Here is a 14,401-nt window from a genome sequence, read left to right as displayed (position 1 = left end):
CCTTCCAACCCTCACCATGCTGGGATTCTAGGATTCAGTCTCCATATGGGAGCAATGAAATAGCTCCAATATGAGCTAGGGAATGAAATAGGAGATTGCTGTGCTGGAGCACAGGCTGGGCCACCAACTTCTCACTGGTCTCCTCTGCCTCATCACTGTGAAGGTTAACCAGGAGCAAACAAGAGCAGCTTTAGCTGCTCACCATGGAGAGTGGACTCCAGCTGTGCCTGTCAGCCCTGGAGGGGCAATGGCAGCTGCTCAAATCACCAATTTTCAGTCCAGTTACTCCCCAAGAGGAGTCCCTGGTGACAAAGTGAGACAACCGCTGCTTCCCTGGCATCTCTCACCTGCCTCTCTCCTCCCAGTGTCTCCTTCTCAAGGGCCTAAGGAAGAAGACATTGTGGCAGCTGTCCTTAAGCAGCAGCTCTGAGCACCTCTGTTGCTGAAAATATTTTCACAGAATCACACCATGGCTTGGGTTGGAAAGGACCTCTCAAGCTCATCCAGTCCAACCCCTCTGCACTCAGCAGGGACATCTGCAACTAGAGGAGGTTGCTCACAGCCACAGACAGCCTCACCTGGAACTCTACTCAGTTGCACCCTGTGATAGGTCAAGGGGCAATGGATGGAAACTACAGCACAGGAAGTTGCACCTCAACATGAGGAAGAACTTCTTGACTGTGAGGGTCACAGAGCACTGGAACAGGCTGCCCAGAGAGGTTGTAGAGTCTCCTTCTCTACAGACTTTCAAGGCCTGTCTGGATGTGTTCCTGTGTGACCTGTGCTGGATTCTATGGTCCTGTTCTGGCAGGGGGATTGGACTGGAAGATCCCCAGAGGTCCCTTCCAACCCCTAGCATCCTGTGAGCCTATGTGACCTGTGAGCCTGTGACCCTGGTGACCAGGTGTTGCTAAGCTCCAGAGGGAGAGCCAGGAATGGGCTTGGGCAGCTGCAGGAGACCAGAGGCAGATACTCACCAATCCCTTTGTGGGGATCAGGAGGACAAGAGACAAACTTGAGCACCTCAGCTCGTTTCTCCCGCAGGCCCCAGCGATAGAGGATCTCCCCATAGCACTTCTTAAAGTCATCAAACTGCTGAGTGTTGGCAGGATCCAGGAGCCTAGAGAACAAACAGGGGTCACAGATTGCATTGGGTTGGAATAGACACTCCAAGGTCATCCTGTCCAACCCCCCTGCACTCAGCAGGGACGCCTCCAACTACAGCAGGCTGCCCAGGGCCACATCAAGTCTGATCTTGAACGGCTCCAGGGGCCTCAACCACATCCCTGGGCAACCTGTTCCAGTATTTCACCACCTTCATTGTGAAGAACTTCCTCATGATGCCCAACCTAAACCTGCTCTGAATAGTCATCCACCTGAGTGATTCTCAAGGACTCTGGTTGCAATCCTCTTCCCAGTGGCTACACCACCAGCTCATGTTGCTGAAAGAGCAGTGGATTACTGCTCACGTGCTGCTGGAGCATTGCTGGACACCAGCTGGCTCTGCACTCAATGGGTAGCTTCAGTGGGTGGACTGCACTCTGGGGCCCAACCGTGGCCACCTAGAGATGTACCACTGATGATACAAAACCTGAGGGGTGGCTGACACCCCCCAGGCTGTGCAGCCATCCAGTGAGAGCCATCCAACAGGCTGTGAGCTGACTGCAGGCAAACTACATGAAGCCCAGTAAGGACAAGTGCAGGGTATTCTGGGGAGAAATAACAGCAGGCACCAGGACAGGCTAGGGGCTGCCCTGCTGGAAAGCAGCTCCACAAAGACCTTGAAGTGCTGGCGGACAGCAAGTTCCCCATGGGACAGCAATGTGCCCCTGTGGCCAAGAGAGCCAATGGGATCCTGGGGTGCAGCAAGAAAAGTGTAGCCACTTGGGATAGGGAGGTTTTTCTCCCCCTCTGCTCTGCCCTGGTGAGACCACACCTGGAATATTGTGTCCAGATTTGGGCTGTCCAGTTCAAGAGACAGGGAACTGCTAGATGGAGTCAACAGAGCCTATGAGGATGCTTAGGGGACTTGAACATCTCCCCTGTGAAGAGAGACTGAGAGCCCTGGGGCTGTTTAGTCTGGAGAAGAGAAGGCTGAGAGGGGATCTGATCAATGTGTGTCAATATCTGAGGGGTGGGTGTCAAGTGGAGGGGGCCAGGCTCTTTTCAGTGGTGCACAGCAATAACAGGACAAGGACCAATGGATGCAAACTTGAGCACAGAAGGTTTCAGCTCAACATGAGAAGAAATTTCTTTACAGTGAGGGTGACAGAGCCCTGGAACAGGCTGCCCAGGGGGGTTGTGGAGTCTTCTTCTCTGGAGACTTTCCAAACCCAGTTGGATGCATTCCTGTGCAGACTACCCTGGGTGCCCCTGCTCTGGCAGGGGGGTTGGAGCTGATGATCTCTGGAGGTCCCTTCCAACCTCTAATGTTCTGTGACACCACATGCAGCGCATGCAGGGCTCCTCTGCAGCGTGAAGCTCGAACCACCTGAACGGAAAGGTCCAGGAGCAGGTGTGGTGCTTCACAGCACCAACGGAGACCTGGCTGCAGAGTTCCAGCTGAGCTGGGCACAGAGTCCCACAGCCCTGAGCCCCCCTTAGGCATGCTCCAACCTACCTCTTGTTCTTCTCGTGCTGGTCCTTCTCCCGCTCCCGGTGGTCAGGGTACATCAGGTTGCCGTAGCGGAACTCATCTGGGGAGGACTCACACCAGGGCGTGGAGGCCTGCTCTGGGTCTTTGTTTGCTGCAAGCACCAAAGGGGTTGTGAGCATACCAGCACCCATGAGCATGACCTTCTCAAAAGCAGGATGAGGAGGGAGAGATGAAGGCCACAGGTACGCACTGCCAGGGTTTCTCCCTAAGGCACTGCCTCAGACCTTCCTGCAGACACCACCCTCCCCCAGCAAACCAAGGGCCAACCTCTGCTTGTCAAGATGGGAATGGGGATCATGAGGGGCCTGGAGCAGGCTGCCCAGAGGGGTTGTGGAGTCTCCTTCTCTGAAGAGAGAGATTCCAACCCCCAGATGAATATTTGCATCCTGGGCAAGCTGCTGTGGGTGCCCCCCTGCTTCAGCGGGGATGTTGGACTAGATGATCCCCAGAGCATCCTTCTAACCCCTCCATGCTGGCATTCTGTGACCATCAGACAGAGAAATCTAACATGGAGGAATCCCTTTTGCCTTCCACTTCAGACAGAAAGCATCCAGGGAATCAATTCCATGGAGCTGGCTCGGGAACATTATCTGCATCAGGCCTGGGTTCCTCTTTCCTAGACAGGGAGGACTCCCACCACCAGGGCTGCTGTTACCTAGCAGGGGCCTCTGCTTGCAGGGCACTTCCTCAGGGGCAGGGAGAAGACTGCTAATGACCACTACAAGGCAACACCAGCTCCCTTAACCCCCCTCTCTTCACTCTTCCCCACGTCACAGATGCCTTCTTATTGCCCTGGAAAGTGCCAGCTTTGGAGCCAATGGGGCTGCTGCTACCCCAGGCCATGTATATCCTAGAACAGAATCATTTTGGTTGAAAAAGACCTTCAAGATGATGAGTCCAACAATTATCTAACTCTACCAGTTAGGAACTGGCCAACAGCTTCAGCTTGGGCCCTTGTCTTTGACACCTTCACAGCTCAGCAGAAAGCCTCCTGAGGCCCACAGGTATTCAAGGCACCAAGAACCTAGCCTGCCTGCCTGCTGTTATCTTTCCAGTGACAGAAGCAAGCAGCACAGCATTGCTTTTCCCCTCAGATCCCTGTGGATTCAGCTGGCTGATGACACTGAGGCCAGCCTTGATAAGCATTGAATGATCATGGTGACTGGGAGAGGTGCCTGAGGACTGGAGGGAAGTCAAAAAGGGCATGAAAGAGGAGCCAGGAAACTGCAGACCAGTCTGCCCTGGCCTGACCTTAAGTCCTGGGAAGGGATTCCCAGCTAATCCTGGGCACCAGGTCCAGGCACAGGGAGGACAAGGAAATTACCAGGAGCAGTTGGCATGGCCAACAGCCTCAAACTGTGCAAAGCACTGGGGCTGGGGCACCACTCAGTGCCAAGGTAGTCACCTCGAGTGCTTGCTCCCTTCTTCTCCCACCCCACAGGAACCATCTAAAACCCAAGAGGGAACCTGGGTCCCCCTCTTTAGTATCAGCCACGTCTCCATACCTATGCTCCAGCCTCCAGTGCCAAGTCCAGGATCTGACATGCTGGAACAGGAGCCAGAGGAGGTAAAGCTGGGCTGTTGAGAGGGAAAGGAGAGGAAAGCAGGTCACCTACAGCAGAGATGCTCCAAGGCATCCAAGAGACAAAGGGGCAGGAAACAGCGGCCGTACGTATCGGCTGTGGGAGGCCAGGTTGGAGGTGCGCTGAGGAAAGGGCACGGAGGAGTTTGGGCATCCCTGGAGCCTGGACTGGGCTTCAAACACACTGCAGAGCATGGCCAGGGTCTGCACATCATGGAGCTGAGAGTAATGAGCCAGCCTGGGAAACAAAAAGCACAGAGAGGGTGAGGACTGGGCAGGGCTCAGCGGCACAACAATCCAGCCTCCAGGGAATGAACTGTGATGGTTTTGAGGCTAGGTGCCTTGAAGAACCTTGAAGAACCATGAAGCTATAGACCTCTAGGTGGTCCACAGTGTCCAGGAGGTGGACCAGAAGGTGTATTTCATTCCCATATGTCCTGCATCCCTATAAAACTGACTGCAGAGTCACTTGTCTTCCCTTTTTCCCCTCCCTGTCTCCTCCTGGGAGGGTGTGGAGGCTGTTAGCTCTTGCAGGGGAGGCCTGGTGTTGGCCTTGGCAATGCTGACACAATTAGGCCTGGAGCAGCCTAACTGGGGCCTGGAGCTGCCAAGCTGAAGTTTTGCTGCACCACAGTGGTTTGGTATGGGGGGCAGAGAGGCTTGGCAGAGGGGGGGCATGAAGGCCTGGGTTTGTTGGCCTGGTTTAAAGGGAGGTTTGTGTGAAGCTTTGGCTTAATGGGGTTCTGTGTTGAGCCCAGCCTATGGATTTCTGTGTATTTGATGTGCTTGGTACTGGTTTATGTAGTCAGCAACAGCATTTCCATTGAAACTTTCCCACCCTATCCAATCCTCTGTGTCAGCCTTTTTCTTTTACCCCTTTGGGAAGAGGTAAGAGAGAGCATCTGTCTGGCTCTGAACTAAGACACCAACTTGGAGCCTGCTGCATGCACTGGTTTGAGTTCTGGCATTGCTCACAGCAGGTTTATGTCTTGCAGGATTGGGTTGCATTTTCTGTCACACCTTTGAGGAGCCAAGTCTTTCTCCTGCAAACAGCTGTGAGAAAGATGCATGGGAGCTCTGGGAAGCCAGCAGTGCTCAGGGTCTGATTAGCCCCAGAAGAAGGTGCACAGGAGTGATTTATTTGCACTGGATGTAAAACTGGAGCCATTAGTCATCCCCAGCCACCTTTTTTTTTTGGCCAAAACCTTCTATGTGGAAGCCTCCTGCATTTAGATGATGAGGCAAAAGCCCACACAGGTTTTCTGGATGGTTGTGAGGTTCCTAGATTGCTCTGAAGACTCAAGAGCAATGAAGAACTTCCTGTCCTCCCACATCTTACTGCTGCCACAGGGCAGGCAAGTGCTACCTCAAAAGCAAGAGCCTGCAAAACACACCACAGAAATCCAAACAGGGTCTATCAATCACTGATTGTGTCCTTTCCTGAACAGGTTCACTGGCAGGAGGATGTTTTTAGCCAGCACTTGGCTCTCAGAGCAGTGGAATGATTGCCCAGGAATGCCATATGGCAACAGGGAAGGGGAAGGTGAACGAATCAGCTGCAACCAAGATGCTCATTTAGGAGGTGGGGAGCAGGAAACCAAATTCCTCAAGTCAGGCATTGTGGGTGTGCTGGAAAGCAGAGCTCCTATGGCACCCTGGCCTGTTGCTCAACTTCAGCCAAGAAATATCTGGATGCTGGATGGGAGGCCAAATGCTGCCTCCTGCATGCCATAAACACACTTGCAGCTTCCTGGCTTGAGGCATCTTAGGCTTGAGTTGGGGGGGGGTGTGTGGAAAGCTGCTGTGAAACGACTTCAAATCCACCTCCACAGCTTAGTTATGGTGGGGTCTGCTTCAGCAAGCATCCCTCAAGCCCTCCCCAGCATTCCAGCACCTACAAGGACTCCAGTAATTGACGTCCAAATGGATGTTGTGCCCAAGGTATCTCCAAATCTGGGTCAGACTTCGGTCCGAGACAGAGATCAGTGGCTACCATGGCCAGTGACCAAACCTGGCAGACAGGAAGGAAAAGGCATGTAAGCTGCAATTAGGAATAACCAGACTCCCAGGGCATAGGTGTGCACAACTGCACTCACAGACAGATAATCATGCAGCAGTTTCAGCCTCTGTGTCCCAAATAATATAAACAGTAACACGAACCTGAAGCTTTCCCTCTCCCCCCCTTGCTGTGAGTTTGGGGTTTGAAGAACAGTCCAGAGTCTAAGAGACCTATCAGGGCAGTTTAAAAGAGTGCATTTTCTGGTCACAAACCTTCAAAAGGTTTGGATTTGATACAGGTCTTGGGTTTGGAGGTGTCTGGTGGCAGAAAGTTTACTGGTGAGTTGTTATTATTTGCCTGAGAAGGATCTTTGGATTCGCTGTGGGTGTTACTGAACACCTCTGTCATAGGATCACAGAATGGTAGGGATTGGAAGGGACCTCCACAGATCATCCAGTCCAAGCCCCCTGCCAAAGCAGGATCACCTAGGGCAGGTCATACAGGAACCATCCAGATGGGTCTTGAAAGCCTCCAGAGAAGGAGACTCCACAACCTCTCTGGGCAGCCTGCTCCAGGGCTCCAGCACCCTCACACAAAAGAATTTTCTCATGTTGAAGTAGAACTTCCTGGGCTCCAGTTTGCATCCACTGCCCCTTGTCCTATCACAGGACACCACTGGAAAGAGCCTGGACCCTTCTTCTTGACACCCACTCCTCAGATATTTACAGACATTGATCAGGTCCCCCCTCAGCCTTCTCTTCTCCAGGCTAAACAGCCCCAGGGCTCTCAGCCTTTCCTCCTCAGACAGATGTTCCAGTCCCTTCCTCATCCTTGTAGCCTTTGTTGGACACTCTCTACTATATACCTGTCCTTCTTAACCTGGGGAGCCAAAAACTGAACACAATCCTCCAGATGTTGTCCCACCAGGGCAGAGCAGAGGTGGAGGAGAACCTCCCTTGACCTGCTGGTCACACTCTTCTTAATACTCCCCAGGATCCCATTGGCCTTCTTGGCCACAAGGTCACATTGCTGGCTCATGGACAACTTACTGTTCACCAGGCCTCCAGGGTCCTTCTCCATGGAGCTATTTGCCAGCAGGTCAACCCCTAATCTGTACTGGTGCCTGGTGGTGTTCCTCCCCACCAGGCTTACTCTTGTTGCCTTCTTTGCACAGCCTGGTACAGTTTGCCACTTCTACTCCAACAGTTTTAACTCTTTCACATGAAATTTCTCCTTTACTTGTCATCCTCCACTCTAAAATGGTTCTACTTTTTCAGTCTCTCTACCACTGATCTTGGATTGGGTTTTCTGCTGTGCAGAAAGAAATGGGGGCAATTAGAATATTTCAGGGAAAAGCAGAGCTCTGAGTTTGGCTTGACACAAACTAACAAAAAAAAAATAAAAGGAGGAGGAAAGGAAGAGGAGCAAGATGCTGGAAAGACAGCAGAGATCAGAGCTGACAACACAGAAAAGTAAAGAAAAAAACATGCTCCAAGCAAAGGAGCAGGAGTCCCACAGCTGTGCACAGTGAAACCAGGCAGCAAGAAGCAGGAGAGAAACTGCAAGAGAAGGGAAGTGGGAGAGACCTCACTTTCTCCACTGCTCTGCACCACATCTGACATCTAACCTGCAGCTCAAGCCCCACCTAGGAACGAAGCAAACTGCAATCCAGGATGGAATTCCATGGACAGGGAAAACCCAGCAAGAAACAGAGGTCTGTTGGAGGAACCCTGCTGAAGTCATTCCACCCAAGCTCTGGTCCAACTTGGTGAACCAGGCAGCAGGGTGAAGCACAGCCAAAGGGGAACCAGACCTACTTTCTCTCTCCTGGTCTAGCAGAACTCAGCCAGAAGCAGAACAGCTTGAGTTTGCCTCTGCTTAGCTCAGTAAGCCTACACATGTCCCTGCCCCTGTCCCTGCCCAGGAAGAGCCAAATGCTCAGCAGAAGTTCACAGCTCCTCTGGCAGTGCCAGCTCCATTCTCTTCCAGGCACTCCTGAGTCCTGCCAAAGGTTCTGCCTGCTGCAATGGACTAAGCTCATGGAAGAGGAAGAGCCACAAGAGCCATTCCTCTCCTATTACCAGCTGAAGGTCAGTGGCCAGCCCCATTCTGAGGGGGCTCAGACAGTCCTGGGGAGAAGCTGGCTGCAGCACTCAGCACCCAGAGCCAGCAGAGATGAACACCCAACAAGGGGAAGGATTTACATAAGGAAGAAAAATCCTCCAGCACACTGCTGACAGCAGCTAGGCAGCTCTGCACACAGTTACTCCACCTGCTGACTCAGAAGCAGGTTGCACTCCTTGTTTGCCTGCAGAAATTCCCTGGAAAATGTGCTTCACTCCACCTGGCAAAGGGCATAACACTGCCTGCTTGTGGCCCTGGGAAGGAGTCTCTCCATGCCAAAAGTCAGTGAGGTAGAGATCACCTCTGTGGCTGTTCCACAGGCCTCAGTTCATACAATAACTGTAGAGGAACAATCATAGAATGGTTTGGGTTGGAAAGGACCTCAAGGGTCATCCAGTTCGACCCTCTCTGCCATGGGCAGGGACACCTCCCACTAGGAGCAGGTTGCTCAAGGCCTCACCCAACCTGGACTTGAACACTTCCAGGCTTGGAGCCTCCACAACTTCTCTGGGCAACCTGTTCCAGTGCCTCACCGCCCTCATGGGAAAGAATTTCTCCCTAATGTCCAATCCAAATCCAGCTTCTTCCAAGTCTGAAGCCAGGACTCCTTGTGTTGTCACTCCAACCCTTTGTAAAAAGTCCCTACCCCAGCTCTTCTGGAGCCCCTTCAGGTACTGGAAGGCTGCTCTAAGGTCTCATTGGAGCCTTCTCCAGGCTGAACTCTCCCAGCCTGTCCCTATAGGGGAGGTTGTCCAGCCCTCTGATCATCTTAATGGCCTCCTCTGGACTCCCTTCTTGCATTGGGGCCCCAGAGCTGGAGGCAGTGCTGCAGGTGGGGGTCTCAGCAGAGCAGAGCAGAGGGGCAGAATCCCCTCCCTGTGCTGCTGCTCTCCCTGATCTGGATGCAGCCCAGCACACAGCTGCCTGCTGGGCTGCCAGAGACCACTGCTGCCTCCTGGGGAGTTTGTCACCAACTGACACCCCCAAGGCCTTCTCCTCAAGCTCACCAACCAGAGCCTCCTCAAAACAACTGCTGAAGCCAGGTGGCTGTTTGCTCTCAAGAGGACAGCACAAGTTGTGTGAGGGGTGCAGAGCATGCTGAGGAAGAGGTCTGACCCCACATACCTGTACCAGATCCCTCCGGCCCACAGCCAAGGCTGAGGCAGCATTCTTCTGGCAGGTCTCCTGGATATTGTTCACATTCAGGCTGAAAAGAAAGGAGAAGGCTCAGCTCTGGTTGCCATGTCACCTAGGAGGGTGAGGAGGGATGGGGGGAGAGTGGCACTGGCAGCAGTGAGCAGCTCAGACCTTCCTGGTCAACACAAGCCTGCCAGCCGAGTCAGGATCCCATCCCTTCCTTTGCTCTTCAGGGATCACTGCCATCCTTCTCCCACTGCTCATCTTCTCATCGAGTCCAGGTCCAAACTAGCTGGGATTAATCCTAAGAAGCACCATTTCCAAGGAGATATCAGACTAAACTTGTGGCAGGATATCAGCAGGGCCTGTCCCTAGAAGGTGTGTGTGCCATGCCAACGTGGTCCTGCTCCAACTCGCCTGCTGGCCTGCTCTGACTGACCTGGAGGTACACCATGGAGCAGTGGGAGGCCTTCAGCCTGTTTTCCAGCAGGATAACACACACAGAGTCTCCAAGAGACTGGGAAGGTGAGATGAAGAACCCCACACAGCCTTTCCCGTTTATTGCCAGAAAGCTTCCTGAGGCACTTCACTCTTTTCATAGAATCACAGAATTGTCAGGGCTGGAAGGGACCTCAAGGCTCATCCAGTTCCAACCCCCCTGCCATGGGCAGGGACACCTCACACCACAGCAGGTTGCTCACAGCCACATCCAGCCTGGCTGCAAAAACCTCCAGGCATGAGGCTTCCACCACCTCCCTGGGCAACCTCTGCCAGGCTCTCACCACCCTCATGGGCAAGAATTTCTCCCTAACATCCAGTCTGAATCTCCCCATTTCCAGTTTTGCTCCATCCCCCCCAGTCCTATCACTCCCTGACATCCTCAAAAGTCCCTCCCCAGCTTTCTTGGAGACCCCTTCAGATCCTGGAAGGCCACAAGAAGGTCTCCTCAGAGTCTTCTCCTTTCCAGACTGCACAACCCCAACTCTCTCAGTCTGTCTCCATAGCAGAGCAGCTCCAGCCCTTTGCCTCCATCCTCATGGCCCTTCTCTAGACACCTTCCAGCACCTGCATATCCTTCTTGTAATAGGGACTCCTGCAGATGGAGAAGGGCCAGGCTGTTTGCACAGCAGCTATCCAGAGAAGAAAGGTCCTGCAGCTCTTTTTGCACAACATTCCTTTTAATAACACAGAAAAGAGAGAAGGAAGATTTCTTCTCTCTTTTTTTTTTTCCCCACTCTCTCCTTTAAGAAGAGAAATTTGCTTCTTCACTGAATGTCCACAGACTAGAAACTCTGTGAGGGACCACAGAGTCACACACAATCCTGGGATGGAGGTTGGAAGGGACCTCTAGGGACATTTAGACCCACAGCAGCTTGCCCAGGACGCAATATCCAGGCAGGTTTGGAATCTCTCCGGAGAAGAGGAAGCAAAATTTCAGGAGCAGAGGTTTTGTTACCACCTGTATTAGGTTGGAAAAAGGAAGCTCCTTGTTGGAATAGCAGAAACCCCCCCCCCAACCAAAGAAAACTTCTTCACATCCTCCCCATTACAGCAGAACTTGCTCTACAGACACTGTCACATACAACCAAGACTCCAAGTGAAGGAGGGCACTGCAAACACTTCTGCAAGCATAAAGCACAGAGCTGTCAACAGTTCTGCAGTGTTGAGAACGTGCGTTTACTGGGATTTCTGAGCCCCTGTGTGTCAAGTGTGGAATTTAACATGAGGTTTGGGAAGGAATCGGTGCTGATCATTTCTGTCTTTAGCTGACAAAACCCTGACCCTGCAGAGATGGTGCTGGAGCACTGCTTCACGCTCCCTGTGCAATACTCACCACAAATTTCTCTCACCACACTTTTCACGTCACAGGCTCACAGGATGTTAGGGGTTGGAAGGGACCTCTGGAGATCTCTGAGTCCAACCCACTGCCAGAGCAGGACCAGAGAATCCAGCACAGGTCACACAGGAACACATCCAGACAGGGCTTGGAAGTTTTCAAAGAAGGAGACTCCACAGCCTCTCTGGGCAGCCTGTTCCAGTGCTCTGTGACCTTCACAGTCAAGAAGTTCTTCCTCATGTTGAGGTGGAACTTCCTGTGCTGGAGTTTCCATCCATTGTCCCTGGTCCTATCCCAGGGCACAAGTGAGCAGAGGCTGTTCCTGTCCCTTTCCCTTCCTTCCTAACCCCCAGCCCTCATATTTACAGACACTGATCAGATCCCCTCTTAGCTTTCTCCTCTCCAGACTAATCACCCCCAGGTCTCTCATCAGGCAGCGCTGCAGTCCCTTCATCATCCTTGTAGCCCTCCCTTGGACTCTCTCAAGTAGGTCCCTGTTCCTCCTGAACTGGGGAGCCCAAAACTGGATGCAGTATTCCAGGTGCAGTCTCACTATAGGAGACAGTTCCCTTCCCTCAGGCAGAGCAGGATACCGCTCAAAAGTGGCAAGCTGAGAGCAGAGGAGGAAGGTAAGGAAACATTCCCGGGTTCCAGGATTGAAGCACAGCAATGCCCAAGACACCTGCCTCACTCAGGCAAGGCTGCCAGCCCACACTCACATGTAGAGCTCTCCCAGCAGCTTGTGGACAGGCAGCAAGCAGGAAATATCTTGGATGATGACCTTCCCGGCAGCTTTGATGGGGCGGTTGTTGGTGTCTGTCCCTTCTCGTTTGCTTTTCCACCTCCTTGATTTCTGCAGAACAAACAGCAGAGTGTTACCCAGGAGGAGGAGGAAGAGGAAGAGGAGAGTAAGGTTTCCTGGGCTGGGGCACAAAGCACTAGGGGCAGGAATAATGCAAGCAGCACCCAAACCTGCCTTTCAGAAGGCTCTGTGTGTTACCCTGGAAAACATCCACACCATGCCCAGGAGGAACAAGCATCCCCATCTGTAGGAAGTGAAAAGCAGGTCAAGGCAGCCAGCTCAAGGTCAAACTCACTCAAAAAGTATTTTGTGAGTTCCCCTGTGAAAGCCAATAAGAGAACAAATCAGCCTAGGCAGGTTTGGCAGGAGGATGGTCAACTCTCATTGCAGGTTTGGGCTGGGGACCTTCTGCCCGACAGACCACTGCTGCCTTCAGCCAACATCAGCACAGAGACGTGTGGGAGGCAGCTTCTGCTTGCTCTCAGCTTCAGGGCAAGCTGACAGCTCCAGCCTGTCTCTTTTGGGCCCCCTCAGTGTCTGAGCACACCCCTGTTCAGTGCCAGGCCAGGGCTCCCACCTCCTGCTTTATTAAAAGCTTCGAACAAGCAACTGGCAGATGATAAAGCAGGGCCCAAGTCTTCCTAGCAAGGATCCTTAGCTACCATGCTCACAGCTGGCTCAGGACACCAGGTGGGGAGGAGAAGGAGAGGAATCAACACAAGGGAACAAACCCAAGAAGCCAAGATGATTCCCAAATACTCCCAGTAACACACACAAAAACCATCTCAGTGCCAGAGTGCATAAAGCTCTCCTGGATGTTTGAAACAGTGTCGAGTATTTGGTGGCATCTTGGCCTCTTCCAGCTCCTCGCTCTGGGAGGGTGAGGAGGAGGATGAGAGGATGTGCAGCAGCACCGCAGGAGAGGCAGAAGGCGCTGGAGCTCTGCGGAGGGAGGGAGCTCTCTCCGGCTGCTCGGCAGGAGGCTTGGCAATGCTGCTCCCCTGTGGTGTGCTCCCTCACTGACACTCGCAGCCCATGCTCCTACACCAGCGTCTGCTGGACCTGCAGAGCTATGGACAGGCTCCTGAGGCACTTGTGGTGGGGCTCCCTACACCCTTGCCTGAGGGGCTAGCAAAGCAGACCTCTGCTGACAGTTCCTCAGGGCACCAGAGCTTGCACAGACCACACAATGGGGCTCCTACAGAGCAGGCTGGGCTACAGGAAGAGCAGGATGTGGACCTGCAGAAGCAGGGTCACCTCTACTGTGGGTGTCTAGCCAGCTCTGGCATGGCTGGGGGCCAAATTGCCTTTGACCATGACCATGCAATCCTATGAGAACCTGGGCAGGCTTACCACAGGCACAAAATGGCCTTAAAAAAGAAAAAAAAAAAAGCCCTGACTAATAACTTTAAGAATTTAATTCCTCCTTCACTGCCTGCCTGGCCCAAGCTTGGGCCTGTGTGCTGAGGAGCTCCTGCCATGCTGAGCATACCACAGGAAGCAAAAGGAAGCAGAGAATCATAGATTGGGTTTGGTTGGACAAGACTTTTAAGATCATCAAGTCCAACCATTATCTAACTCTGTATCAAAGTCTGGTGCTCCTGAAATTGCTCTGGTGAGCAAGGCTCAGGCCTTGGAGGAGTTGAAAGGGGATTTTTCCAGGGATGCCCACGTGGCAGAGGACCAGGAGTTCTTCCACCATGGTCTTGCTCTGCTGCTCAGAGTGAAGAGGAGCAGAGTGTGTGGGATGCCCAATATTCAGGACTATCTAAGATCAGCTCTGGATCTCTTGCCATAGGGCAGGCTAAACCTCTTTTGGTAGCACCTTTTAGGTGTAGTTCCCCTTCCCATGCTGAAGGATGTAGGCTGCAAGACAAGGTTCCCAAACAACAGTGGCACCTGCACCTCATTCCCTGTCAGGGCAACCAAATGCTGTCTCGTAGGTGCAGTGAGGCGCTGCTGTTGCTGTTAAAATAATCCTTGAACAAAGCCTGTGAGCCCCAGCACAACGACATGCCATGAAGGCATGAGCTCAGGCACTGTCCTGGCAGGACTAGCAGGCTTCTCAGGACAAAAGCTGTGTCTGAGCAGGTAGCTGAACTCAGGCTTGGAGACACAGAGCCATGCTCTGCGGGTCTGTCACCAAGGGATCCTAGAGCTTGGCAGGTGATTTGGAGAGCAACTTGTCACCTCCTGCCCATCTGTAAGCCAGCTGCCCCCAGGACTCAGAGGCAACAGAGATTGCCCTCTGACTGAGGCAGGTT

At 52.9% G+C, this 14,401-nt stretch overlaps 1 protein-coding gene across 1 annotated transcript in view; it reads right to left on the bottom strand.

Moving 5' to 3' along the window:
• WDR59 (WD repeat domain 59) overlaps nt 1–14,401 on the bottom strand; it is a 66,737-nt gene that overhangs the window by 643 nt on the left and 51,693 nt on the right. Inside the window, exons 20-26 of the mRNA XM_054389659.1 lie at nt 12,055–12,188; nt 9,487–9,568; nt 6,137–6,249; nt 4,329–4,476; nt 4,162–4,234; nt 2,621–2,747; nt 978–1,120 (exon numbers count right to left, since the gene is read on the bottom strand). Of these exons, the coding sequence (XP_054245634.1) occupies nt 978–1,120; nt 2,621–2,747; nt 4,162–4,234; nt 4,329–4,476; nt 6,137–6,249; nt 9,487–9,568; nt 12,055–12,188 (820 nt within the window). The remainder of the gene's footprint in view (nt 1–977; nt 1,121–2,620; nt 2,748–4,161; nt 4,235–4,328; nt 4,477–6,136; nt 6,250–9,486; nt 9,569–12,054; nt 12,189–14,401) is intronic.

Source organism: Indicator indicator, chromosome 19 (genome assembly GCF_027791375.1).
Source record: "Indicator indicator isolate 239-I01 chromosome 19, UM_Iind_1.1, whole genome shotgun sequence".
NCBI lineage: Eukaryota > Metazoa > Chordata > Aves > Piciformes > Indicatoridae > Indicator > Indicator indicator.
Note: the sequence above shows the minus strand (reverse complement) of the source record. Positions and strands in the feature narration are given on the sequence as shown.